The sequence below is a fragment of the Gasterosteus aculeatus genome, chromosome 18, assembly GCF_964276395.1.
Source record: "Gasterosteus aculeatus chromosome 18, fGasAcu3.hap1.1, whole genome shotgun sequence".
Lineage (NCBI taxonomy): Eukaryota > Metazoa > Chordata > Actinopteri > Perciformes > Gasterosteidae > Gasterosteus > Gasterosteus aculeatus.
This window is the reverse complement of record NC_135706.1, coordinates 16264949-16292630: the sequence shown is the minus strand read 5'-3', so window position 1 is coordinate 16292630 and position 27682 is coordinate 16264949. Positions and strand designations below refer to the sequence as shown.

Here is a 27682-nt window from a genome sequence, read left to right as displayed (position 1 = left end):
TTTTGATTGAGTTCACCGCCAATAAAGGAAACATCAGTTTGTACACAGAAGAAGAGGTGAGGAGACACGGCCGTCAAACCCAGAAGGACGGAGGACGGCTGAATGGACAAAGTGAATTTGTCCTTTAACTCCCACCTCATCCGTCAGCGGGGCCGACGATAATCTCCTTATTGTCCCCGTGTTGAGAAAGTGGAGGAGCCCACCGAGGGAACCGTGACGTTTCACCACATCAGCCGTCAGTAAGTGAGTTAGCTGCCTTGAGTGATCCGTCCCTGTGTGTCCCTGTCCTTAAACGAGTTAGTACGTGTCCAGCGGACACCTCGGTGATGGATGAGGCCCCGAGGAGACGGGCCGTAAAAGGAAAAGGCTGATTCTGGCACTCAAGGGTGAGATCACTTCCTCCATAAAAGAGCATCGTCCCGAATCATCACGGCGAGGTATGAATGCTGATGAGGGTATTAGAGGGGGAAGGAAAACTAAATCAAATGAGCAGTTAGTTAATGGGACCCCCCCCCCCCCCCCCCTGTGGTTCTGTCTGGAGCCGGACGGGCCGAAAAGTCCCAAACAATCACTTTGTTTTGGTATCATTAAGTCGCCGTCGCTGAGAGCAAAGAGCTCGCTGCGTTTCAGCCAACAAATGAAATGATAACCCAAATAATCATGCAATGGTTTTAGATTTCATGATTTACAGGTTATGGAAATGAACTCTTGTATCTCCACTGCTGGTTTCTGTCTCCCCCTGCAGCTTCTCTACAAACCCACAGGGTTCCAGAGGTCGAGATCTCCTCCAGATGTGTTTTACGACCTAAAAGGCTCCGATGTTCTTTGCAGGTTGAACCTCGATTGGCTGCCACACACGTTGGTGCAGCGTGAGGGTCAAGTCAAGTCAAGTCATTTTATTTTGTATAGCCCAGAATCGCAAATTACAAATTTGCCTCAGAGGGCTTTACAGTCTGTACACATACGACATCCTCTGCCCCGAAACCCACCATCGGCACAGGAAAAACTCCCCAAAAAATGAAAAAACCCTTACAAGAGGGAAAAAAGGGAAGAAACCTTAGGGAGAACGTCAGAGGAGGGATCCCACTCCCGGGATGGACAGACTACAATGGATGCCATGTGTACAGAATGAACAATGTATAATACATGCAATTCCTATGACAGAAATGATTCAAGTAATTGTGAGTAGTAAGCCAGGCGCACAGCAGGACCACTGCAGGGGCAACCACCATCAGATAGAACCACCATCCACAGAATCCTGTGGGGAGGGAGAGCACAGAGATTAAACATCTGGTCAAACATCTGAGCGAGAAGGTGAAGAGCAAAACACTGAATGAATGAATCCGGGGACAAAACAGCAAATCAAACACATTGTGACGAGAAAACAAGACCACAAATCAGAGAGGGGGGTTCGGTTGTTGTTTTTTGGGGGGGGGGGGCTGCAGTAGCAGATGGGACTGAAGGTGAGAGGCTGCTGGACTCACAGCAGCTGCTGCTCGGCGCCACCGTGTGGTCATACAGCTCAGTGCGATGGGGACGCCGTGACCTCGTCAGACGCCGTGACCTCGTCAGACGCCGTGACCTCATCACGCGGGTTGGAGCGATGAGGTCAGAAGAATCGCTTTGTGAGCAACAGTATTTCTGATAGAGAGAAAATCTCACTGTTACTTTTTAGATAATCACAATAAACACAATAGTGTGAATTTTAAAAAATCAATCGAATTTGAGCATCCGAGTAAATGTTTTACGAGGTTAAATACCAATCCATAAAAACATGGCTTTAACCAAAGTACTACTTACTAACTTCAGACACCTGAAAACCAGCTGGACTAGAACATTTATCTGCGTTATGGTTTCTCTTCATACACAGACGGACTAATTGTAACACATGTTGACTCTGCAGGGAACACGTGTGTGTGTTGTTCTCTGTGGCACCGCGTCTCAACATAAGAGAACACACACGGCCAGAGGGCTGATGTGTCGCTACGAGGCCTCTCGGGTGAAGAGAAACCCGACACCTGTTGCCATGACACTGCTTAAAAGAACAAAAGAAGCAAAGGTTTCTGGGGGTTTTTTGGAGACAGAACCACAGGCAGCGTGCGCGAGACACGGCGTTTCCCCCCCGGATGCTCGTCAGGAAACGCCAACCTCACGGACGAGAGACGGGACGCGGGGGACACTTGTCTCAGGCCCGTCCTCGTGTTGCCGCGGAGCATCAGGGTGTGAAATATTGATGGGGACAGCCGGCAGGTCTCTGCCTTTCTGATCGATGCATCGCACAGCGAGGGGGCCGCCAGCTCCGCCCCCAACAGGCCCGACCACGGAGCCCGGCGCCGGTGAGTCTCTGGGCGGACAGCGTCCTTTCTTTCTTGGTTTGAGGGCAGGAATTTGTGAAAGCTACGGCGTTTCTTTTGGGAGCATCCCTACACTCACCTCGGCGGCGTGGTGCTGCTTTCAGGGCCCGACGTCACGCGGGGTGATGGAGCGCCCCGTGGGTCTGAGCAGGGAGGGTGGTGCCATCAGAACAAGTCTCCAGTTACAGTCACATCTCGTCCAACAGTGATCGTCTTTCTACCCGTCACACCGTCCACTCGTGATCAAATGAAAAGCCGGGCAGAATAAATCTAACTGGACACGTTTAGAGAAGATTAATGGGTTTTGGTTATATGATAATATGGAGAAGGAGAAGATGCTTCCACCACTTTCTAATAACTGGATGACTGTGAGAAGGTCAAACTCCAGACTGAACGCGCCGTCCTTCCCTCCAGGAGCAGGTGGAGCAGGTGGAGCAGGTGAGCGGGCGGAGGGGGGTCAGGGAGACCAGCCGCTCGTCCGGGAGCTGTGGTTCATCACGCTGATGGCGGCCGTCGCCCTGCTGCTGCTCGCCGTTGCGTTAGGCGTGACGCTGCACAAGGTGAGCGAGCCTCACTTTGCACCACGTGGATACTGACAGGTCAGCGTGTGTCTCCCCCCCCCCCCACCGCCAGGCCCTCAACAGACCCCCCTTCAGCAGAGAGAGACCCCCGCTGGTGGCTCTGCCCATGAAGAAGAGGAACCCCATGGCCGTTTATCCAGCCAGCAACTCGGTCATGGTGAGGGGACTTTTGTCTTCTTCTCTTCGTCCCAGCAGAGACACCTGCAGACCGGGACACAGCTTGTCTCTATAAAGAAGTTTTTATATTTAGTATTAAACTAGATATCGGTCGCCATCCTCAGTGACCTTTTCTTCATATTTCTTTGCATGTTTGATGTGTAAGTTCTGCATTAAAGTCTTTTAATCGGCAGTAGAAGCAAAAATAGACAAAAGACAATTAATAATTTGATAATAATTGATCATTTTTGGGTGAAGCAATGGGAGACTTTGGACACAGAATGAATGCATTGAATTGTGTTTAAACAGTAATTAAACGATAGTGATTCACGTTGTTATTCCGTAACACCAGTGAGATGATTTGACCTCCGACGCGTGAATCAGTCTCACTCTCCTCCTCAGTTCAACACGATGCCCGACACCACCGGCTTCTCCAGCGGCGTGACCCTGAAGGCTTTCACCATGAAGATGGAGGTAAAACAACACGCACACGGGCAAACAAATGCAGCGTCTCACATAAATAAATCCTGTCTCTCTCTAAAGGAAGTGCTGGACGCTAAGTGCGAGGCGCCGGATGAGGTCACGCCCCCAGGTGAGCCGGAGATCCTCAGCGTGAACTCACTGAGACGCAGCGTCAGCCAGGTGATGGACGGGAAGTCCGTCACGGGAGACGAGGACGCGTGGGACCCCAACATCTCGGGCCACGACAGCGGGATGGTGAGCGCCGGGACCCCCGCTGAGAGACCCCCCGCTGAGAGGAGACCTCGTTATCGGCTGGTCGGTTTTCACACAGCTGTGTCCTGCCTTTCAGTTCATGGACGACGAGGAGTTCGTGGACACCGTCAAAGGCTTCAGCACGGTGAGGAAGGAGCACACCATGTTCACCGACACCAACCTGTGAGCCCAGGACGACCTTTGAACCCCGCGTGTCCGGCGGGCTTCTGTCTCACGGCGACAAAAGTAACGCAGCTCGTGACGACATCACTGGAGTAACTACGGCAACCGGGAGGAGGAAGCTGTTGCTACGGCGCCGACATGAAAAGAAACAACACGTGGAAGAAACAGACACAAACCAAAGACACGGCCGAACAAATTCATCTATTTGGTTTTAGTACTTTTAAAAGTGTCATTTTAAAATGTTTATTTGTTTGGAAATGCTTTTTTATCCTGATTTATATTTGGATACTTTTTGGCGATGAAGCAGGAAACGTTTTGTGAACTCGCACCGTCTTTACTAAAAATAACTGAAATAACATGTTAATAAATGCTTTAATATCAGTAAATAAAGAACAGCAAAGCACTTTCTGTGTGAGGATGTCGTGGCACCTGAGCAGAGAACGACGCTGCAAGCTGCCGCAGTGAGAGATACAAGTAATATAATATATATAAATAAATATATAATCATAGCATAACAGCAGGGACAGTTTCTGGGTACAATATGGACTAAAATTGCAAACACATTGGAACCTTTCACTATTTTCTCTCTCAGAAGCGAGAAAAAACGACACAGAATTCATCACATATGAATTTATTTGAAATGAGTTGCAATGCATTGTGGGCACACAAACACATGTACCATTACGGTCAATAATATGGTTAAAAAAACAGAACATTTACAAAATAAATTAATTTACTGCAGTACCATATGAGAGAAACATAATAGTATTTCATTAAAAACATAAGGAGTCGGTTTAATGTACAAAACGTCCAGGCATTTACAAAGGCAGCTTATTTTCTGTTGCTCGCTTTGTTGAACATATATATAAATATAAATCTCTAAATTGTAGTTACACTGATATGTCGGACCACTAGAGACCAGCCGAGGGGTGAACTTTCATTTCAAATCCAAAACCAAAAAGACTTTTAGCTTTTGTAAAATGAGCATCAACAGAGGGACGTTTCACAGACACGAGTCTTGTGATCTTTGCCGTCCTTCGATAGACAACAGTTTAAGTTAAATGCGTTTTCTGCCTCCCGCAGCAACGTGCACGTGTCCCTTTAGTGTGAGATCAACTGTAAACCAGACGAATGCATGCTGGACTGTGACTGTTTGCAGAGCAGTTGGAACAACAGATACGAAGAAAGAGTTAAATCAGGCTCTACGCGCCTCCGTCTGCCACAAAGGATTCAAGCGGGCGCCTCAGCGTTGAGCAACCGGCTGTGCAGCTTTGCCAACTTCCATGAACTTAAATCCTCTTCGGCTTCAACGCGACACGCTTCAAATGTTCCACCAGTAAAAAGGTGGAATCCTGTTTTCGCCGTTAGATGTTACGGGTGCACCCATCATCACTCGGCCTCCCAACGGATGCTACGGTTTCATCTCTAGCTACGAGTTCAGGACCCCGAAGCCCGAACCACCAACGTCTGTAACGGACCCGGGTCCCGAGGCTCTAATCGATCCTCTGCTGCCTCGTCCGGGTCTTCAGAGATTTGTAGAAAGATAAAAGTGCAGACACAGAAAGACCCGGGGGGCCGGTACCTCTGAAAACGCGCTTCAGCCGCCGATGATGATGATGATTCTACCTGAGAGCTCGACCTGCACGAGCTGATGCTCTGACCCGGTGACCAGGTGACCCTGGATCCTGGTGCTTTTAGCTTTTTAAAGGGCAACGCAGGCGTGACCCCTCGGGCGACTTGCACGGGTTCGATGAGATAGGAACCTACATTTCCCATGATGCAACTCAATAGATTGATCTTCCAACATCCACTCCCAGGGTAACGTGTTGATCCAGTGCAGTACGCTGTAGGGTTGTTTAACCTGCTGGTGATGACGAACACAGGGACGAGGTGGACGAAGGACATCCGTCCCTCACGTGGACACCGCTAGCTGTCTAACACTAATCTGGTGAGACGCACTCTAAGTAAACTACTAAAGTGCTACTACCAAACCTCCCCAGAGGTCAGAGGTTAACAGACAACAAACCAGGAAGTGAAGCTTATCTACACGTTTATCAGACCGAACGTCTTCAGCACGATACATTTATTTAACGGTACGACCTTTTTCTACAGATGCAAAGGACTAGTACGAGGTATTTTCAGACTCGTGTAACGACGGCTCCTGGGAGGTGGTGAAGTAGTCGGGGGGGGCACTGCTGGGGGGGGTCGGAGGTCAATGGACAGCGTTTGTTCAATTTTGTTTTGCAATGTGGTCACAAAAAAGGGGGCGAGTCCCTAATCTCTCCAATAAACTATTCTTTCTCCAAAAATAGGCTTCATCTATTTGTTCGTGCAGCTGTTTGACGTCGCTTCACTTCTTTCTCCTGCTTTTAAAAAGTTAAGTCTCAAAAACTGTGCAATTTCTTCTCGTATACAAAATATTTCATTTTAACATTCAACTTCAAAACCCAAACCGGCCTGTAAGACAGTTTGACCCCAGAAACTGCATTTTAAAAATATGAATCTCTTTAACCCCGAGATATTACACGTGATCCGTCAGCAAATGTTTCCCTACAGGAACAGAACAAGGATTCATGCTGGAGGTTTGTCACAGATTCGGTCAGAGGCGGTTTCCTCCGTCAGGCCTGAACGACACTGACGTAGATGCATGAGATGCACTAAACAGAGGCTGGACTGCACCGCCCTCACAAATAAACCCCACCGGCTCCATTCAGGAGATAATCTGGAAGTGACGACACGGACTACTGGCGTCCATCAGCAAGAAGATAAAACATCACATATGAAAATAAATATAAAAGAGTTAAATCTAAAGTTAAGATCTTAGGAGAAACAAACAGTGGCCGGGGAAAACAAAAATAACAAAGACACAAAGTTTACAAGCGGAAAAAGGGGAGACAGGAAGATTTAGATTGTGAATCCATGAAGTGGGGGAACCTTCTTCTGGTGGTCCGACGGAAGCTTCACGTCGGACAAAGTACTGTGGAGACAAGAACACGGGGGCTGTGATCAAAGCCGCTCAGATGACCACTGAGACACGTGAAGGATGGAGGAGCAGCTGCCACGGGGGGGAGACGGGGTGGGAGGGGAGACAGGGGGGAGAGACAGGTGGGAGGGGAAGACGGGTGAGGGCTGCTAACGGCTTGCTGTAAAAGGAGCCTGTTCATGTTTTTCAGGGGCATGATGGGAACTACAGTGAAGTGATGGGAGTTAGAGGGGGGGGTAGATGGGGGGGCAGATGGGGGGGGGGGGTAGATGGGGGGCAGATGGGGGCTCTGAAGAGAAGGCTGAAGGTGAAGAATCTGCGTTACTGTGTCAGCGCCTCACAAACCTCCAGCATCCACTGCGCTCACACCAGAGCTACCAGAGGACAATGCAGCAGACAGAAGACAAAGGACACAAAGGTCACCAGTGATTCTTTCTTGCTTTTCTACCATCAGCTTCCCTCAAAGTGAAAATGTGACGTTTGCACCAACGGGGGAGAAGGCGTCTGAATGCGGGATTGTTCAGTCGCGCTCTGCTAGCAAACACACGGGGAGGCAGTGAGACGGGACCGAGGGTCCGTGGTTACCTTTCAGAATGTAGTCAGTCAGCAGCGCAGGGACCTTCTCGCTGTCGTCCCTCATGGCGTGGAGGACTAGCGAGGAGAGAGCAGCGCATACGTTTAAAAACACAGAACCTTGCTTGTGATTGAGTCAACTTTTGTTCACAAGAAGACGTCAAATTGTGTCATCGTCCAGTGTGCGTGTGCGTGTGCGTGCGTGTGCATGTGTGCGTGCACTCACTCTTTGTGAGGATCTGGAGGTCTTCCACTGCTGGGTAGCCAGTTTTCTTCTCGTACGGGATTACTGTGGTCAGGTACTGTAAAAAGAAGATGGTGTGAGACGCAGTAATCCTGTTACTCAGTGGAGGTTTGACCCGTCACTAAGTCCCGCCCCTCGAACGCAGACCGGCCAATCACAGCGCAGCGACGAGGGTCCGACAGCTATCCGCTCCTCAGACTCTCATGTGGGCTTGAGATGGTCCTGATTCTAAAGCTGGTTTGTGGGTTTACTGTTCTGTAAACCTTCTGCCTACTTCTCTCTCATATCACCTTTCAGATGAAATGATCCTTTAAAAAGGGGAACCGGCGAGCGTGGAGGAGCAGCAGCTTAGCAAAGGGTCACTTACAGCAAAAGTCCATCTATATGTTTTCATTGCAAAGCGTTAAGAGGCTGATGAAGATTATTACGCAACAGTCCCCTCGGCTTGAAACAAAAGGCAATAAAACACGGAGAACAAATAAAGCCGCAAAATGAACCGACAGGAAAGTAAAGAACATAAATCATGCAAAGAGAAAACGGGAGGAGGAATTAATAGAACATTTGACACCAACAGGCAGCAGCGGCTGTGGAGACGGAAACATGGGACGAAGAAATAAAAATACAAACAAATGGAAAAAGCAAAGAAACACCATGCGAGTGTAGAGAAAGAGCCGGGGCACCTGCTTGTCCCCTGCTGGGTGGCCAAACGTTTGACGGAGGCCATTTTGAATGACATTGGAGAGTCCCTCCAGAGTGAGGAGCTACAAGGAGCAACAGCAAGGGAGGAAAGAGTGGAGAGGTTCTATTTTTAGAGAGAGGAGGAAAAAGAGTGAAAGCAGCTCCCCCGCTTCATGCACACGTGCCTGCTTGGAGGAAGCGGCGGTGCGCGCGGAGCAGACGTGACCCACCGTGCCCGGGACGTGCGTGCTGCCCGTCCTCTGGCCGTTGGGCCTGGTGCTGCTCGTACTTCGGACCTTCTTCCTCTTGCGCAGCAGCTCGCGGTGCTCCTTCTGTCGGTTCTGCACGTCGATCAGCAGCGAGATGAAGCTGTTCTTCACCTGTTTGGTTTTTCGACAAAACAAGTTGGTTTTTTTAGGATCAAACTGACTTTTGAAGTTCCTTATTCACGGCTGCAAAAGAATCCTATTTTTATCCGGAGCGAAAAATACTCTGACATTTACAACAATAAGGCTGATGTTCACCGGCCCCTCAGACTACGTTACAATGACGAGCATCTACCATTTAAAATGCACTTTAGTGTCTTTTCTTTCCAGAAGGAGGAAATGAAAGCACCTCCTTCTCGTAGTCCAGCTCGTCGCGCAGGGCCAGAGCCTGGATCAGCTCCTCGCTGTAGCGGCAAATGGCCGTCTCCACCCCGTCCAACGTCTCCGTCAGCTCAGACACGGACAGCTGACGGAGGCCTGAGGAGATAAACACGTTCATAGGAGGCAAACACCAGGAGGACGTGTATTCACGTTAGCAGTGAAGCTGTAGTTCACACACTACGTTCTTAAAACGTGCATCAGAAACAAAGGCCGTTGATGATGTAACATGTAGGAAAAAGACGTAATTGCTGTCGGTTCGTCTTTGTAACACATTACGTAAGAATGTCAGTGCGACCCGCTGCACATCATGGAGAGATTAAGATAACGGTCAAATGGCAGTAAAGTGTGTAAAGAAAGGAGGGGGGGGGGGGGGGGGGCTATTAACAGCCTTATTCTCTTCCTGGAAGCGTCTGTACGCGGTGACACTCACGGTCCTCGTAGCTGGTGTTGGAGCCCGAGCGCTTCAGGCCCGGGAGGTCTTGAGACAGCATGGACAGGTCGGAGTGGGAGGGGCTATCGTCGTCCTCCGGGTCTGGAGACTCCTGCATCATCTCCTCGATCTCCTCGATCACCTACCAAACAAACGTTCACACGTTCACAAACGTATGGCAGACGCTTTTCTGCGTGTGGTGGATTTCTCATCAATGGCTTTAAGCGAAGGTGTGAGTGACCTCCTGAGGGTCCATACCAGGGGTCCCACGCTCTCCTAGAACTAACACTCCAGGTCTTTTTTAACAGTGATATAGCTGGGGGGGGGGGTGCGTAATACTCAATGTTTCAATCATTTTCCAGGACAATTTGTGGACGGTTTTCCCGGGCGAGTTGGAAGTCCTCTCAGCAGATGTTTGGCTTGGACCCCATGAAGGGGACCAGGGACAAGACAAGTTATTAGATGTTATAAGAACTACATCCCTGGTGCCGGGCTGCTAGTTTGCTTCCAGTTACTTAACTCGGTTTGTACTTTGTTGACAGCGGTTTTAGATCGTTATGAAATCTAAAAGTGGAGAATAAATGTGAGCGTGTGTGTGCATGAGGCAAAAAAAGGGAACTGAAAGCGCTCTGAGCATCACGACCTGCTAAAAAAATATATGAAAAGGGTATTTGGGGACTTCTTTGCTGCAACTTGATGCAGATGAAGAATGGAAAGAGACGAGAAAGAGAAGCAAAGGGGCCGCGGATCGGACTTGAACCCGGGGGCCGCCGCGCTAAGGACGCCCCCTGGTTCGAAGCCTCTTTCTTTGCCGCTGTGCACGTGGGAGAAGTCACCTGTTCGGCTGTGAAGAGCGGCTCGTCGCTGATGCACGACACGATGATGGAGTGCATATCCATCTGGTCCCTGAGCTCCTCGTCGTCGGACAGATCCAGAGACTGCTGGTCTGACTTCTGCCCGTTGGGGGAGGAGGGAGTCGGGGGGGGATGTGAGACGGAGGGACAGGAAGAGATTAAAACTTGGACGAGGCAACAAACACTGAAGGACCGGGGGGGAGGTGGTGGGGGGGGGCTGTGTCTTCGCCGTACCTCGTGCTCGGAGATGTTGAGGGTGGGCAGGTGCAGGGAGCGAGTGTGCGACGTCTTCCAGTCCACAGCCATCACGTTGCCATAGTTGTCCGTCAGCGCGTTCCACACGCTGCAGGAAGAGCAAGACGGGTTCGCCGCTTTAATAAGCCACACGGTTACAACACGCAGCAGAGGAGACGGACGCGACTTCCTTCTCTTTTTCCCCTGACTCAGCATTACTCCTCGGCCCCCGGAGACCGCTGACCAATGAAACAACTCCTTCATTATTCACTTTGCTGCATTTTACCAAATGTGCGCCTAGAAGATAGTGGAGCTGTTTAAAAGTTGACAGAGGATTTCAGGCGGGTCGTCGTCATCACACCAGCAGAATGTTGAACGTTGGCGGCGGAGCGATCAAGCCGAAGCAGATGGCGGCACGAAGCTGCTGAACCAACAAGTACACAATACGGCTTTCAATCGTTTGAGGGGTTGTTGCAAAATATGTGCAAGTGCGCACACGTCTAATTATAAGGAAATAAATGACGCTTAGCGGCCATTTCATAAAACAGTATTTTAGAATAAAAGGTTGTTGCAACTGTACGAGTCCTAAATAAGGAAACAAATAAACTGACGCGTTGTGCCTGTTTAAAAATAATGAGAATAATAATAATAATGATGTAGACATTTAAGTCCCTGAGCGAGGACGGATGCTGTGAATGTGTCAGAGAGGCTCTGCGTCGTCGTGGCCTCCTTCGCTCGCACAAACAAACACACATTTACATAACTCGCATGTTTCCCCCTGAGGTGCTCGTGCAGCTTGGGGACGGGGTGGGGGACGGGGACGGGGGGGGGCGAAGGGTTGTTCTAAATAGGGCGAAGCCTGGCAGGAAATATTGTTTGTGCCTCCAGCAATGACACCGTGTCGGACACGTGACTGCATGACCAAACACACCATCAGCTGCTCCACTGGGAGCATCTCATGTGTATTTTCTCACTTAAATGATTGCATGAGGGTGTTTGTGTTGTATATTAAATAATCCACATGCACGGCTTCGCTTTAACGCAGACCCAACCGGACCTCTCCGGACCTCCGTCCTGCGTGTCGTCCCCGCTGTCCGTCTGAGCCGAGGTCTTTCTGGAGAACTTGTTAAGCGCCTGAGCGCGTCCTGCTAAAGAGCAGCCACCCAGAAAAGAGCCTCGCTGCAGTCCAATTATTCTACTCCCTCCTCGCCGCTGTTCCTTCATCTACGTGGATGCTAATGTCATGTTATGGTTATGCAATCGAGCTCGCCATCTAAAAGACGCCAAGTGGGACGCTTAGGAGACGAACCGCCGAACTTCACATTCAAACCAGAGTTCAGTACAACGTCAATACAAAAGCAACTCATTTGAACCCACATTCTCACACACACACAGGACGGACGTCCCGGGGCTTCGTGCATACGTGACGTGATTAGACGTGACAGCCGGACCGTGCGATGTGCAGCAGGAGGCTGATTAAAGAGACTCAGTGGATCTGAGACTCTGACTGCTGGGAAGTAAGAACATGTTGTCATGTGATCCTGTTGCTACTGGGAAGCAACACAACCTATTTTAGGCTTATAAACGTTATGGATCAGTGCTTTAAGAGCCGAACATCAACCAATAGATCACGACCTCAAGTGGCAACGTGGCAGGACACACACACACACACACACACACACACACACACACACACAAAGTGAAAGAGAAACACACGGAGGCAACATACATACTTAATTCGTCAATGATTAAATCGTCTAAATATGCCAGCTAATCATATTTGATTATTTGTGAGACTATGATGTGTTTCTACTTCTCCGTGCCTGAATGAAGACTTACATCCAGATGTGTAAGTAAACCTGGTAATGAAACGTTGGACGTTACCGATGTTGTTATGATGAGACAGATTGTGTGTTCTTTGGCTAACTTTGGACAACACTGATTGCGGCTAAGCTAACACGGTTAAGCTTAGCCGGGAGCGGCTAGCCAGCGTTAGCTAAAATATGTAAAGTTAGCGTGAATAAAGGTGTCATGGGGTGGTCGCTCACTGGTCGTCTTTCAGGTAGTCTTCCTCCGTGATCGGTTTGACGGGCGCGATGTTTTCCGTCGCCGTGTTGTAGTTTCGGAAACACACGGTCAGCTTCTCGTCGAAGTCCTGGACGAGGTCCTCCATCGACTTGAAGCTGCAGATCTCCCCGGAGAAACTGTGGTCCAGGTCCGAGAAATCGTCCAGGCCCGACGACGGTTCCCCCGCATTACAGTTCAGCTGGTCGTCCGACGCCGCGGGCGGCTGGAACTCGTTGAAATCCTGCCAGTCCTCGTCGAAGTGGGCTAACGGCGCCGCCATGACTGCCGTCGGGTGTTCGGTTGACGGCCAGTTAGACGCCGCGACGAAGCTCTGTTTGTCGGCTTCGAGACACTTGACTAGACGGTGAAGCGGAGCGAGAGAGAGAGAGAGAGAGAGAGAGAGAGAGGAGTGGGCGGGCCGGCGTGACGTCACGTTGGACTCCACCCCCTTTTCGATGGAGCAAAACAGACCGACGTCAGCTAGATTTTTACATGGTTTGATTCGTTTTTTTAGTTTAAGCCACACGGGACTAGACACTAAATATACATGTATATGTACATTGTAGGAAATAGCGCGTACACATTGCATCTCTTCTCCAGTAAAATAATAAATTCAAAATGTTTCGCTCCACTCAGATGGATGAAGGTTCATATGGCTGATTTCCAACTGTGGAAAACAACTAAATACATTTAACACTATCAAAATCCATTTTCCAAATAAATAAAGTTATTATCAAGAGTATAAATATGAGATGCTTGTACTTGTACTAGTATTTTCATTGGCTGTCACTTTACTCTTTGTTGTGCGTTTTAATTATATTCAGATCAGATTATTAAAACAAAAAAATAGCAACAAAGGAAATCTGAAAGCAGAGTGACTAAAATCAGCCCCACATTCATCGGCTGCACCATTAACGTGATACTTGCATAAAGATTTCACTAGAATGCTGTAACATAAGATACATTGTCTCAAAATGGTCATTCCCAAAACCAGCATGTTTAAAGGCAGGACTTTTATTTCTACCAGAGCAGTTTATTTGTGTAATATTGCTAATATTTTACAAGGTAATAGATTACAAGGTGAGCTAAACGTATTGACAATAATCCTGCCCTTCGCTTTAAAAGTCTAATCTTAATGAGGTGTAGATCTTAAAGGCTGAGCAGGTCTTCATCCCTTCATCCCTTCATCCGATTGTTCAGTTCAAATTGTCTTATTACTGGGTCGATGTCCTTTTTGAATCCTTCCACGATTCTCATATTTTACTTAAAGTAGGCTTCATTTTTCTGTTGTTGTTGTTGTTTTACAGATTTACCACCAGGTGGCAAAGATGTGTCTGCAAAGCCGCAGGGGTCAATATTTAATAAATAATACATTAAATGGATGCACACAAAACATGTTTAATACAACCTCTATTCTGGAATTATCCTGTACATTAAAAACTAATGTCATTATTTAATGTATCACAAATGACAGATGACAAGGACTGTGGGACATTTTCTATTCCGTCCAGGAGTTTCTTTAAGGTTCAAACATTTTCCCCAAACTCACTTTTTTTCTAACCACGTTACACCACAAAGCCAATATCAGTCAAGATAAAAAGACCAGAGCCACCTGCCTGCAAAGAATGTTAAAAAATGCATATGAATATTTCACACTTCCATGATTGTGTTATTTACTTAGAATTATTTTTTATATTGAACATTTTGTGTCTAAAAAATATTCGAAAATAAGACTTACTCAACATAATGCCACTCTATTGGCAACTGCTTTCAGCATACGTAATTGCATTGCAGATAGCGCCTTCATGGTCTGAAATGGCATCATAAACGTGTAGTCAAACGTGGACACCGTGTACCACGCGCTCTGCTCAGAGACGGGATGCAGGGCCGAGGCGCTTTCGTGTGTTTAAGGAGAGTTAAAACGTCGTTGTTCTCGGGGGCCTCCACCACTTAACGTCCCATCAAACTCCCGTCGGCCGTTCATTTTTCAAAACCCTGAATGCTTTATTGAAAATATGCATACGTGACACTTTTCCTACACAACGTTACAAAACAGTACAATCACTTTTGTAAATAACACATTGAACGCAAAAGCCACACGTCACCCCGTCCCACCGTATCCCAAGGAACTTAGAGATGCTACAGTAAGCCCTTAACACCCCCCACCCACCACCGCTGAGAGAAATAAGACATAGTTTCATCGAAAACAACTGGTGGAAGTCTCAGACGAAAGAAGAGCAAACACAAGGTTCATACAGACACAGCATTTGTTCCCCGCGGGCGAACGGTGGGCTTTACTGGAACTCTGGTTGGGGGGTTTAATGTGTGCGATTTGACTTTAGTCGTCTGAAATAGTGTCCGGTGTGGAAGAGGAGTCCATGCTGCAGTCCAGGAGTTGAGACACAGGTTTCCAAAGTGTGAACACAAGCGACCACGACACACGGCAGAAAAAACAAACCCAAAAACAGCAGTGTGCTTTCAGGGGACTCGGATGGTTCAACAATGGCACAGAGAGAGATCGTCTCAGCACATGAAGGAAACCCTTTAGAGGTGGATCAGCTCCAACCTGCTTCACACTCTGTAGAAACTCTCCCCACTCGAATTGGCCTGGTTGTTACTGTGCATATTCATTTGTATTAGTAGAAGATAAAATGCAACTGAACACAAAGAAACAAACAAAATATATGAAATAATAACAGGGGGGTTATAAAGACTAAAAAAAGAAATAAGGACTCCAAAGGTCTGGTTATATTTTAATATGATCATACAGGGATAGTCAACCAAAAAATGATATAATGTGAACAAAAAAAATTGAAGTAACAAAAAAGTTCAATAAAAACAGACAGAAAAGCGCTGATTTTAAACATGTTTTACTGTATATCAGTCTGTAGCAAATAGTCATTACATACCCTCAAAAAGGGAGGAGGAAAGCTGTGAATGGGGCGCACTGACCACTGAGTAAATTGGCCGGAGAGCAAAGGGGGGGTGAGGTGAGGGGGGGTGTTAACGCTGAATTCTCTCTAAGTCCCACGAGTGGCCCTCAGGCTGCTCTATGCCCTCTGAGGGCCACGCTCAGTTCCACAAGGTCTACCAGACGATCGGTCACTGCCTTCGGGTGCATAGAGGCTCGAGTCCTTCTGCAAAGGTCCCGTCACGTCTCGAGTCTTTTTCACTGCAACCTTTGAGCGATCAGAACGGCGGCTGAGGAGGTTCCTCATGGATTCATGCCAATGCAGTAGGTGCAAGAGAGCAAAAAGACCCCTCAAAGTGCAGTTGGTGGCGGGTGGGGTGGGGGGGGTCATACGGACTGAAGGTTTGTGTGCCACTGTATGAAGGCAGATTTTGGGGGGAAGGGGGGGGGTTGTGGTTGTTGGTGCCTCTCGTCTCTACGGCCGTGCAAACTACTACTCGTCCTGTAATTACAATAATAACTTCCTGTATGAAATGACTAACAACGCAACAGTTTTACAGCTTCTTCGGAACGCGCCTCGCTCAAACTGCTTATCCCATCTTCCTTCCTTTCTTTTTGCCCACATCGGGCGATCCGCCGCCAATAACTCAGTGCCACTCGGTAAAGGACAGAAAAAATTAGAATGTAAAAATTAAAGCCCCAGATTAAAGAAAAGATTTTCTTTCACAAAACGGCTCTCACATATTCCTTGTTCCACAGATGAAGGTCCCGATGGGGCTTTGGATAACTTAGAACTGGGTTAAAATCCTCTTTACAATTTTACTATGGGATTAGGAGCTCAGAGGGGGGGGGGGGGACCTTCTGCTGGTGTGAATTGAACACGCATACAAAAAACAACCGGCAATTTCACCTGCACGAACAAATGTACACACACACACACACACACACACACACACACACACACACACACACACACACACACACACACACACACACACACACACACACACACACACACACACACACACACACACACACACACACACACACGGGGGGGGCAGCAGTCACCCGTGTGCAGTCAAAGTTGCACTCAAAGCGTGACTTGTCTTTTGGGTTGCGGTCATGTGACAGTGGAAACGTCCGACCCCCCCACCGTTGATATGTGAACCGTCCATCTCCTCCTCCGAGGAGGACGCAATGGAGTTGTGCGGTAGATAGCTCGACAGAGGGAGGGGGGGTCAGGGAGCGGGACTGGGGGGGACGAGGGGGGGGGGTGTCAGCTGACATTACAGCGACTGTCCTTTGTTAGAAGTTAAATTAAGGAATTAAAAGTTTGTTTTTTCTAATGTCGAGAAACACAAAGTGGAATCTTCAGGCTAAAGCCTTCCACGGCACTACTTCAGCTAAGATTCACCTCTTAAATGAGAATTACGCTATGACTATTATAAAAAAACGCCAACATTTAGCATAGCCTTTTTTGTGTTCTTTGTCAGGTGGTCGGTCAGTTTTTTTCACGGCGGATTTTTCAGCCTTTTTCCAACCGATCGGATGCGAAGAATATAGCAAGAGCGCGGGGAAGAGGAGAATACACATACAGAAGAGTTGCTATATCCCCCTACGCACCATCCTCCCCCAACATCACCCCACCCATGTCCATGGAGACATCATACAGGTGATGTGTGAGACAAACAGGCAGACAGGTGTAGTCCAATGATAAGACGGCTGGTCTGCGGTGTCAGTCTGGAAGCATCACTGGGCCTCGATGTGCTCCAGGCTCAAGGTGGAGGCGGGTTTCCTGGGCAACGAGGACCTTGCATGGCCGGTGCCCATGTAGCGGGGTGGGGGAAGACGGCTCGGTTGGGTCAGGACAACGAGCCCGTCCAGCTCGCCAGTAGATAGCGGGTCGTATCCCGCCGGGCACCGACTGGCTTTCCTCCTGGTCGGGATCAGGTTTTGGTTGAGGACCCGAATTTTCAGGGTGTCCGTGCGTCACCTCCACCGTTTTCTCGAGGCCCGTCAGGAGACAAATTCTTCCCACTTTTGTTTTCTCTTTTGTCTTGGTGACTTTTTGTTAGCTATTCTTGTCTTGCTTTAGGTCGGTGTTGGATTTGGATTTAGTTTTATTCTGGGATTCTTGGATTGTTGTTAAAGACAGATGTCATCTGCTCCACAAGTGACTATCAACTGTCCATGTTACTGCAGTTTTCTGAGAAGAAAAAAACAAATATATAAATATAGAGACGCCTTGTGATTTAAGAACATTAATCACAGCTGTGACGTTTTTACCGTAAAGCCGCGACGATCATTTCGCCGGTAAAAAGGACAACGTTTACTCGCGCTATCGGGGGGGAAGTTAGATTTGGCAGTTACCGGTGAGCCCGTCCGCCTCTTGTGTGTCGAGAAAGGGTGCAGGACCCCAGACGCGCACCGTGCCGTCGTCGGAGGCGGAGGCCATGAGTCCCGGGATGGCCGGGTTCCAGCTCACACAGTTGACGGTGCGCGTGTGGCCCGTTAGCTCGGCGATGGGAAGTTCTCCGCGCCGGTGCCAGATGTACACTTTGTGGTCTGCGGAGAGGGGAGGACAAAAGACGGCAACCGGGCAGGTGGAAGTGAAGGGATTTGGATTAAAGAGAAAAAAACACTTTCAATCACTGCAACGAAGGATTCTGAAGTGTTTATGTGAGTAAACACCAACCACGTCACACGGACGCCTCGCTGCTTTTATATTAAAGCACAATGCTCCCAGCGAGACGCTCCCAATGCCCACAGAGTGAGATGAAAACGTGGGAGTACAAAGAGCTGTCAACATTGGTCTGGCGGCGGAGGCAGCGGACTGTACCTTCGCTGCCACTGGCAATGAAGTCTTCGTTGTGTCCTCCGAAGCAGGAGTGGATGGTGTAGAAGCCCTGGGTCACACCTTGGTATTTCCTCACCAGCACCCGGTCCTGGAGGTCCCACAGGTGAACTCCCTACAGAATGTTAGCAGAGCAACAGCCTATAAAGTGCTGAACATCCGGCAGTTCTTCTCAAACCAACGTGCTCTTTAGAAGCAAATGAATCTCATGTATTGATGACAATGGAGTTGGTAGAAAACTTACCTGAGTTGCTACATTTAACAAAGCTAATCTTCCGTTCTTTGAAACAGTAAAAGACATAATGGGGTGGTCCTCCTGAACTCTGCAAACAGAAGACAAGACACAGGCCATCGGGCGAATTCAACGCCAGTCTAGATAGAAGACAGTGGGCGATTATTAGAGCGGCTACATACATGTTTCTGTCTGTAAGGTCCTCAAAGTTGTAGCCCCTGATACGTTGGTGGGTGTCGGAGGCCAGCACGGCTCTGCCGTCCCCCAGGCACCACAGACACTGCACCCTCACGCCCTCCCAGGAGTCCAACAGGTTACCGTCCAGGTCCTGAAACAGACACCAGTGTTTACCAGACGTTAGGCTACGAGGTCAAACCGCTTTCCTTGTGTGTGTGTGTGTGTGTGTGTGTGTGTGTGTGTGTGTGTGTGTGTGTGTGTGTGTGTGTGTGAGAAACGCCCAAAACCTTCCTAAAGGAAACGTGCTAAAGATAAATAACGAAGAAAAGTTCAACGGGTTTCTGGCTGGAAATCAATACTCAATAATTCAGCTTTTTTAACAGATGTCATTCTCTCTTTGTGTGTAAATCAATATACATACAAACACAACAAAGCATCGATTACAACATCAATACTGTATTATTCCATCATAATAACCCTCTTTGGAGAAAATGACGCATCCACTTACACACTGATAAAACTGCCCCCTCTGTCCTCCGGTGACGAAGCGTTTGCCATCAGGGTTCCAGGCCACACTGGTCAGACTGTCTTCATGGGACTGGGACATTTTGGTCCGCAGCTCCCCCGTCTGCTCAAGAGAAGCGGCAGAGACGGTTGAAAAACACATCAAGAAGACACATTAAGTTAGAGGGGGGGGGGGGGAAATAAACAGGCAGGGAGTGTAAATGGTACCTGAACGCGCGTGAGAGGCGCGTAAATGGTACCTGAACATGTATGAGACGCGTGTTAATGGTACCTGAACATGTATGAGACGCGTGTTAATGGTACCTGAACATGTATGAGACGCGTGTTAATGGTACCTGAACATGTATGAGACGCGTGTTAATGGTACCTGAACATGTATGAGACGCGTGTTAATGGTACCTGAACATGTATGAGACGCGTGTTAATGGTACTTGAACATGTATGAGACGCGTGTTAATGGTACCTGAACATGTATGAGACGCGTGTTAATGGTACCTGAACATTCCAGAGCCACAGCTCGGAGCAGTCGTCAGGTCCGCAGGCGATCAGGTAGGTGTCATCCGGGCTCCAGGCTAAATAAGAGACGCCGTACGCGTGGCCCTCCAGGGTCCGCAGCAGCTTCAACTGGTGGCTCTCCTGCATAAAGAGCATTATGATGAAATGAATTCTCACAGCCTGCGATACACCATTTCAAACCAAAGTCAGAGCCCATTGAAGTTTCAGAACATCAAGGGAAAAAAAGTCAAAGAGACCGCAGGCCTGAGGTTCCTTTGTCCTCATTTCATGTCAAAGGATGTCTAAGGTTAAAGGATTTCTTAACAAATACTCCACAAGTCTGTTAATGGACTAACGTCATTTGACCCGGGCTCTTATTTTGTAGATAAAAGGCACATTTACCCTACTTAAAAAAAGAAAACATACCCCAGTGTTCCTTATAGAAAGAGATGACCAACCACATTTACATGTTAATGGTGCAATAAATATTTATTATCAGTGATGAATCTGGAGACGTCAGAGAGAAAAAGTGGTCGAAGATAAAAGGTGAAACGTGTACGTATTTCTAAGGTAATTTCTCATTATCCAAGACTTTAAATTAGAATGCTTCAGAATTACACGCGTTAACAGGCATATTATATATAAACAAGATTAACCATGAGAAATTCTAATAAAGTAAATTACTGTACGATGCATATTTCTCAAATTCCAAGAAATACCTGCCTGTCAACGTAAAAGCCCTGATCGCATCGCAGAAGGCCATCGGAGCCGTGGACTACAGTCATGAAGATGTCGCATGTTTATTTAAGGCCGTTCTCACACTCACCGGGTCCACTTGCCAAATTATGACCGTAGTGTCTTTGGAGCCGGTGGCGAGCTTGGTGCCGTCATTTGAGAACTTGCAGAACCACACCTCGTTGCAGTGCTCTGTCAGAATCTGTTGAGTGTAACAGGGGAACTGCTTCCTGTGATACGGGGGGCAAAAGGTTAAAATTATGCAAATTAGAAATAATGGATCTTCTTAGCTTGGATTGGAATACAAAAGGTCGTAAAAGCGATGGCACACAAAGCAAAGCGTCCAGTGCCTCGACGTGTGAACAGATGCCGTTTGATAATCCAAGATGTAGGTCTCGAGGGGCCCGAGTAGCTTGCTAGCTGTGCGGAACCAACCTGCTGCAGACGTGGTCGAGGAGGAGAGACACGGAGTCCAGATTACTGTCCAGCTTGGTGTTGTGATAGAGGCAGCGGTCCCTCTGCAGCTCCACCGCCTGCCGCAGGAGGGTCTGCATCCGCCGAGGGGGCAGCATCACAGAAGGCGGCAGGTACGCTACAGAGCGATAGCAGCGTCACACAGGTTCTTTTCTTTATTTTTCTGGCATTTGAATAGTGATGTCGATATGCAACGTGCGCGTCGGCTACAGGGGGGGGGGGTTTAGCGCGTCGGCTACAGGGGGGGTTTAGCGCGTCGGCTACAGGGGGGGGGGGTTTAGCGCGTCGGCTACAGGGGGGGTTTAGCGCGTCGGCTACAGGGGGGGGGGTTTAGCGCGTCGGCTACATGGGGGGGTTTAGCGCGTCGGCTACAGGGGGGGGGGGTTTAGCGCGTCGGCTACAGGGGGGGGGGGTTTAGCGCGTCGACGCGGCTCCTCACTCTGTAATTTGTCCAGCAGTCGGCAGCGTGACGCGGTGCCTTTGCCCTCCCACTCTGCCTTGGCCTTCAGGTCCTCAGCGTGGCTACACATCAGGTACCTGTAGGAGGACACCAGCACAAAGAGCAGGAATGAAGGAAATTGGGCGCTGGTCCGTTCATAGAAACAGGCCCGACATCGATTCAATCCATTGATCTGAACATTCCGAGAAAGCGATCAAAGGGAGGCAGTACAGGAACGAGAATAAACAGAATCAGGGTTCAACAGTGAAGCAATCTAACAGGCCACATGATCGCTGTCAATAGTCATGTTTTCCCTCTCTACAGAAGATAAATATACACCAGTACCACGTGGACGTGGAGCTTGTAAACGTACCCGCTGAGTACGTGGATGCGATCTGTGTTGTACTTGAGCGGCGTCAGCTCTCCTCGGAGCACCTGCAGAGCCTCCAGGACTTTTCCATCCTCCAGATATTCAAGGTACTTCTGTTGCAGCAACAAGAACTTCATCCGCTAAGAACAAGTGGGAGAGAAATACAGAGAGTTATGGATTTATTATTTAAAAAGGAGTGAGATTAAAAAGCTTACACGGCTGCGTCAGAGAAGTCATTTCTACCACCGGTCAGCTTGACTGCAGCAGGACACGACAAAGCTCCATGTTTTGAAGCGTTACAGCTGTGCATTGCAACAAAAACATCTGGAATCATATTTTAAAAAAAAGGAAAATACCCCAAAGTGTCACTAGGCATAAAATTACAAAATGGTGGCATGATGTTTTGATGATGAGAACTCCTTTATGGTGGTTTAAGATGGTAAAGCCTACTTTCTTCCTACCGAGGAACACGGATAAGCGTTGGCCAGCGTTAATGAGTTGTGATAAAAAAAGGAGAAATGTAACGCGTGAATGTAAGAGTCTCTGGCTTATCTCAGGTGCGCAGAAGGAGCTGTGGCCCCTGACAACGGCTCAATCTACTACACATGAGTATATATAAGAAAACACCCACAAACGGTCTACAAACAACACACTGACACGCAACTCTCCACCAGGACTGTGCCATAAGTGACAATGACGACACAAACCTGCTACCACTCCACACCCAGAATGGCCCCTATAGGCCCCACCGTTATGAATCAAGTGCTTTGGCCCTTTTCTCAATCCCAGCTGGTGATGGCGGTCAGACACGAGACACATGGGACCATATTGAAGCTCATTTTGTCTGCTAATTAGCATGCTAGCTGGGACTAATTAGCCCCATTTCCATTACCGTCCAACATTTTAGCAATTAGTATAGAATACATGTTTTTAGAATATTTGATCAAAACAACAACTGATTTTCAGTGTGAATCCTCTACATACAGTTACAACACATATATGTCTTCTATCATTTTTCACAATCGCAGCATATTGGCTGATAGGGGATACAACCCTTTTATGTATTACATAATTATTTCTATAAAATACAATTCTGAAAGGGATATATTATGTAATAAACACATACTAAAATAAATCAGCAATTAATGTACGCCGTCACCATTTCAAGACATGTTTAGACATTTTCTGCACTGCAGTTACTATTTATGCATCTGCAACCCCACAAGATCAGCCAATCATAAAGCCTCTAGTTGCAGAGAACATATAATACCAATCGAATTGATCAATATCCGCAAGGTTGGTGGTTCGAGCCCCGGCTGCCCCATGTCGAAGTGTCCCTGAACAAGACACCTGACCCCTAATTGCTCCCCGGGCAAAAAGTGAAAAAGCCACGGGTTAAAAATGTAATGCAAGTTGCTTTGGATAAAAGCCTCAGCTAAATGTAATGTAATGTAATGAACATTTTAATTTTGAGTTGAATTAGTTTTGATTAAACCAAGGACAAACTAAAGGAACAATAAAAGCATCCGTGCTTTAAACAACAGACTTGTGTATTTATGTAGTGTGGTCTCCATCCTGCTGTGTCATCCACAGCAATTATTTTCCACAGCGAGAACCTGCCGCCCTGCATTAGAACTGTAAACATTGTAGAAGCTCCAGTTTTGCCTTGTAACCGAGCGGCGTCATTGAGTGGAGTTCAAGGGGAGCTTACCACAATGGCATTGGGAGAATGCATCAGTGCTCTCAGCTCATTGAGATCATTCTCAGCCTGGATCAAAACAAAGGGAGGGTGATGGAGGGGAGACACAGAGAAATGGTCAGCTCAGCAGTTTCCAGAAAGAAAAAAAGAATCACAAAGGCATTAAAACAGATCTTACGCTCACCTTCTTCTTTCACAATATTCATAATGACATTTTCACTTTTTACGTAACCCCAGCTCTTAAATGTTGGAACGAGTAATTCTGCTGCAGAACGGGGGAATACAGCGGAGGGTGTTGATTTAACAGCCAATTACACTGAAATGTCTGGAAATATGCTAATATGAGCCTAGTGTTAGACACATTATTGATGGTGCACGTTATCGGCCCTAATAGAGGCCTCACAACGTCCTTCAGCAACGCTCTGCTACGCTAAAGGTGCTCAGGAGCTTTAACATAATGAAGCGAACATAATCAAACAACTACCTCTTTATTTTACTGCTTCATTTATCATAACGACAATGACTAGTTGTTCCTTAATCATCAAAGACCATTTGAGCCCCTGAACATTACAGACAACGACCAAAAGTCAGATTTCAGTTGGCAATAATAAGAATCTGTTAATCATAAAAACTATTTCACTAGTACTCATCAGAATTGTGTACAACATAAAATAACTAATACAATGAGGTTGTGCAACGTTGGCCTAATGCAGACCATTACAAGAACTCTGCCAGGCTTCCTCCAACACCAGGATGTTTGTATGCTGGTTTTCTGAATAACAACGGTCTTGGTCACCGGTTACCTGTCTATCACGGAGTGTACTTTTACGTAACCACGGCAACCAAAAGACAAACCTTGTCCCACTCTCCCTCCATGACATGGTTGCGGAATTTGGTAGCGGAGGAGTGTTCCAGTCGGCAGCCTGATTCCTGCATCAGCAGGTCAACTGTCTGACTGCAGAGACACAGAGAGACGGGGGGACAGAGGACATTAGGCTGCAATCCAGATGCAACACAGGTGGACTTTTAGGACAAAGAAACGGTGAGCTCATTAGCACGGTGAGGACAATCAGTTCATCATAATCACATGAGGCGCTATTTCCAGGCATATTTTATGAGCACAGCAAATAGGTAAAGGGAAGATGTTTAACAATCACATCAGGGCCGGGACAACAACAACAACAACAACAACAACACAATTCAGTCACAATGACATGAGGGCAGGTTCATGGCCTACGATGTCCGGGGGAGCAGTTTTTGTGCCCACGAGGAGGTTCTGTAACATAAACTGAGCTTCCACCATAACCAGCCGTGATTCTGGGGGGGCTGACGCTTTCAGCATGATGACGTCACTCAGGTATCAATGGAGTGGCGCAGCAGCTGTGTTGGGCCTCTCATCCAGCGGACTGCAACACTGATTTCTCTTGCACCCCCCCCGCTGTTTCATGGCGGCCGGTCATGTGCCCTGTGCCCCCCCCCCCCCCGCCCCCCCGCGTGTCAACATCGCTGCGTTAAGCGTCTTCTGTAAAGCCCCGTAATGGACGCTGCGCCTTCTCAGATGGATGCCGTGGACTTCACGTCTGGTCGATTGCTAACGTTGGGTACACCCCCCCGCTTCCCCCCCCGTGCTAAAATTAGATTCAAACACAGCGCTGCCTCCTGAAACAGCTGCTAGAAAGCGCATTCTACAGCCGCAATAAAAGCACCGATTCTGCTCCAAATGTGTGAATAAAAGTAAGTCGCCGCTCGGGACCGATGACATCATCAAACCGAACAAGTAACGTGTCGAGGAGCGCGAGACAGACGCCTAAAATGGTGATGCGATGGACGAACACACAAGTTGGGGAAACGACAGCTCGGGACGCGCAAACGGCGCAGTCAGAATGCTAAAATCAGCACGCTGGCTGGGACACTGTCAACGTGACGTCCACACGGTCCCCTAAAAAGCAAGGACATTATTTTTAACAACAACAACAGATCTCCATGTCAACGTGTCCTCCGCACATTCTGCTAATAGGGTCGTAACATGTAACGTTACGGCGCAAACTCCATAATCGTGCATGTGCATTTAGCAACGAGCTAAATCATGTTTATCCCTTCGTGTCATTCGTTTCACGCTTTACACACCAAACGAAAAAACAAACCAACAAAAAAAACCCCGTTTCATTATGTAATGGCTGTTTATTCAGTTTAAAATCTACGTCAATAACGCAAACACATCACGTCCCAACTGGAAAACACACCCAGAACCCGCGACGGGTTCGTTTCAAACCAGCGCCCCGAATAAAAAGGTTGAATTCGCCCGTTTGTGTTTGCGCGAGGGCTCCGTGCGGAGACGTGACACCTCCGCGCAGGCTAGCGCAGTTAGCCGTCAAGCTAACTGTTATTGTGCAAGATGGACCCCTTCTTTCTACCAACTGCCGAGCTCGCGGGCGACCTGCCCCATCCCCCCCCGCGCGCGCGCGTCTGCTAAGCGCACCAACAGCCGTCTGCTGCCCGGCACCTTCACGCCGTCGAGCCGTTACGCGGTTCCCGTAAATCGGGCTCTTCCCCGACTTCGAATAAACTTACTTGAGCCCCAGTCCGTGGAGGTGTTGCCCTATTAATCGTATGACATCTTCCTCCGCCTGCGACAGTCGTTTTTTCTTCTTCAGGGAGCCGACCTCCGAGCCCGAAGCCGCGGAGCCCGAAGCGGGCCCGGCCGAAGACCCGTTACTGGCGCCGACGCTATTCCCGTTGTCCGCGCTGGACAGAAGCCCGTTGGAGTGCGTTCCTCCGGCCGAGGATGACTCCCCGTTTTGTGCGCTGTTGAGGCAGGAGAGCTCTGAAGAATCTTGTCCCTGCGCCGCCCCGTTTGCCTGCATGCTGCTGCTGAGGTTGTTGACGACACTTCGGTTAAAGTGGATCGTAGCGGTGGCCTGAGAGTGCGACGCGTGAGTAGCGAGTCCGAGGACGATTCCGGAGAGGCCTGTAATAACGGCTGAAGCCCCGGGCTCTCCTGCTCCCTCCGCCGCCGAGGCTCGGTGCTTCTTCCGCGGGGGCGGCGACGCTCCGCCGGTGTCCGAGTCGGAGGAGGAGGAAGCGGAGGCCAGAGTTTCCTCACCGAGAGCGGCCGTGGTTAGTAGCCGGCGGAGCTCCGGGTGGGAAATTTGGGTTAAGCTTCCAGGTTTGAGGCCTCGGTGTCTGACTCTGAGCGGACTGTCACTATAGAGGCGCTGACAGTTGGCCCGTTTTTGTTGTTGTTTCTCTCGAATCAGCTGCAGCTCTAATGGAGTCCTGACGCTCTGACGTAACCGGAAATTCCTACACTACCAAGCTTCCGGGTAGAATAATCCATGGGTGGCGCATGATAATCTAGTTACCACAATAATGAACCGCTAACAATAAAATAAAAAACACATCCCGATTCATTTGAATGCCTCCAGAGACTTGGCTTTAATATATCCACAATAACTTTAACTGCACATGCAATTTCCACAGGCGTGTAGCTTTTACATTTTCTAAACCACTCATAACTCAGTCAACTATCTCCTAGAATAGGCAAAGTAGAATGGAAATCGACCGGGTTTGATTTTTGTCATGTGTTCTATTTTTTTAAATCGGAATCACGGTGTATTACGCTTTTAGGGCTTCAGTTCAAAATGTTAAAAAGCAGAAATACAAAAAAAGTAGCCACAGCTTGAATATTTCACTGCAGAATTTACCCGTGGGAACAATAAATGTACTGTATTTTCTTGTATTTTATATCATGTTGAAGACATCTCTCAAAATCCTTAACACGTCAACACACACCACCTTTATCTAAATGTATGTTCCAGTTAGTTCTGAGAAACCATTAAACCCCCAACCATTGTCATCTTAATCATTATTGTGATGATTGCATTATTATTCATATGAAAATAAACTTTTCATCTGCAAACATTTAAACTTGAATTATTGATGCCTCTGCTCCTTTCAGTCTCCATAAACCAATCTAGTGTATCAGTTGGTTCTCAGTTGTTTTGACTTTTCGTAGCAGGGCCATGCTGCCTGTATGGCCCTACCAGTGCCTGTAACGGTATATTAATTAAGGA

The 27682-nt window shown here is 48.1% G+C and overlaps 3 protein-coding genes across 7 annotated transcripts; 1 reads left to right on the top strand and 2 right to left on the bottom strand.

The window, feature by feature from the left end:
- Positions 1-1969: 1969 nt before the first annotated feature.
- Positions 1970-5014, top strand: LOC120807899 (usherin). The gene is made up of 6 exons (XM_040160351.2): positions 1970-2336; positions 2769-2914; positions 2988-3092; positions 3494-3565; positions 3635-3808; positions 3903-5014. The coding sequence occupies exons 1-6, from the start codon at positions 2270-2272 to the stop codon at positions 3990-3992; spliced, it is 654 nt and encodes a 217-aa protein (XP_040016285.2). The 5' UTR covers positions 1970-2269; the 3' UTR covers positions 3993-5014.
- fez2b (fasciculation and elongation protein zeta 2b) lies at positions 4604-13094 on the bottom strand. Of its 4 annotated transcripts, XM_078093774.1 has the most exons (11): positions 12680-13090; positions 10632-10740; positions 10380-10496; positions 9544-9685; positions 9082-9209; positions 8697-8846; positions 8469-8549; positions 7771-7846; positions 7557-7622; positions 7317-7345; positions 4604-6965 (listed from the first exon to the last, which is right to left on the bottom strand). In XM_078093774.1, the coding sequence occupies exons 1-10, from the start codon at positions 12976-12978 to the stop codon at positions 7335-7337; spliced, it is 1179 nt and encodes a 392-aa protein (XP_077949900.1). In that variant the 5' UTR covers positions 12979-13090; the 3' UTR covers positions 4604-6965; positions 7317-7334. The 4 variants fall into 4 exon arrangements, with proteins under 4 accessions (XP_077949900.1, XP_077949902.1, XP_040016283.2 ...); XM_078093776.1 differs by lacking the exon at positions 8469-8549 and having other exon boundaries at positions 12680-13094; XM_040160349.2 differs by lacking the exon at positions 7317-7345.
- Positions 13095-14677: 1583 nt separating this feature from the next.
- LOC120807769 (WD repeat-containing protein 26) lies at positions 14678-27532 on the bottom strand. Of its 2 annotated transcripts, none has more exons than XM_078093771.1 (14): positions 26181-27532; positions 24465-24564; positions 23622-23678; positions 21914-22050; positions 21541-21638; positions 21063-21219; positions 20719-20857; positions 19893-20033; positions 19381-19500; positions 18878-19023; positions 18708-18786; positions 18449-18578; positions 17980-18174; positions 14678-17815 (listed from the first exon to the last, which is right to left on the bottom strand). In XM_078093771.1, exons 1-14 carry the CDS (start codon positions 26471-26473, stop codon positions 17790-17792), a joined length of 1818 nt encoding a protein of 605 aa, XP_077949897.1. In that variant the 5' UTR covers positions 26474-27532; the 3' UTR covers positions 14678-17789. The 2 variants fall into 2 exon arrangements, 1 of the variants encoding a protein (XP_077949897.1); XR_013453423.1 differs by having other exon boundaries at positions 17648-17815; positions 17896-18174.
- Between the last annotated feature and the right edge of the window lie 150 nt (positions 27533-27682).

Bases quoted from the DNA above. Each gene is read 5' to 3' on its own strand.
- fez2b (XM_040160349.2), bottom strand. From the start codon at position 12,978: ATGGCGGCGCCGTTAGCCCACTTCGACGAGGACTGGCAGGATTTCAAC. The intron at 9,686-10,379 runs GTGACTTCTCCC...TTTGTTTGGTAG, and splicing joins CGCTCTTCACAGCCGAACAG to GTGATCGAGGAGATCGAGGA. The intron at 9,210-9,543 runs GTGAGTGTCACC...TTATCTCCTCAG, and splicing joins CAACACCAGCTACGAGGACC to GCCTCCGTCAGCTGTCCGTG.
- LOC120807899 (XM_040160351.2), top strand. From the start codon at position 2,270: ATGCATCGCACAGCGAGGGGGCCGCCAGCTCCGCCCCCAACAGGCCCG. The intron at 2,915-2,987 runs GTGAGCGAGCCT...CCCCACCGCCAG, and splicing joins TAGGCGTGACGCTGCACAAG to GCCCTCAACAGACCCCCCTT. The intron at 3,809-3,902 runs GTGAGCGCCGGG...CCTGCCTTTCAG, and splicing joins CGGGCCACGACAGCGGGATG to TTCATGGACGACGAGGAGTT.
- LOC120807769 (XM_078093771.1), bottom strand. From the start codon at position 26,473: ATGCAGGCAAACGGGGCGGCGCAGGGACAAGATTCTTCAGAGCTCTCC. The intron at 22,051-23,621 runs GTAAGCTCCCCT...ACTTGTTCTTAG, and splicing joins ATTCTCCCAATGCCATTGTG to CGGATGAAGTTCTTGTTGCT. The intron at 20,858-21,062 runs GTTGGTTCCGCA...CCCGTATCACAG, and splicing joins CTCGACCACGTCTGCAGCAG to GAAGCAGTTCCCCTGTTACA.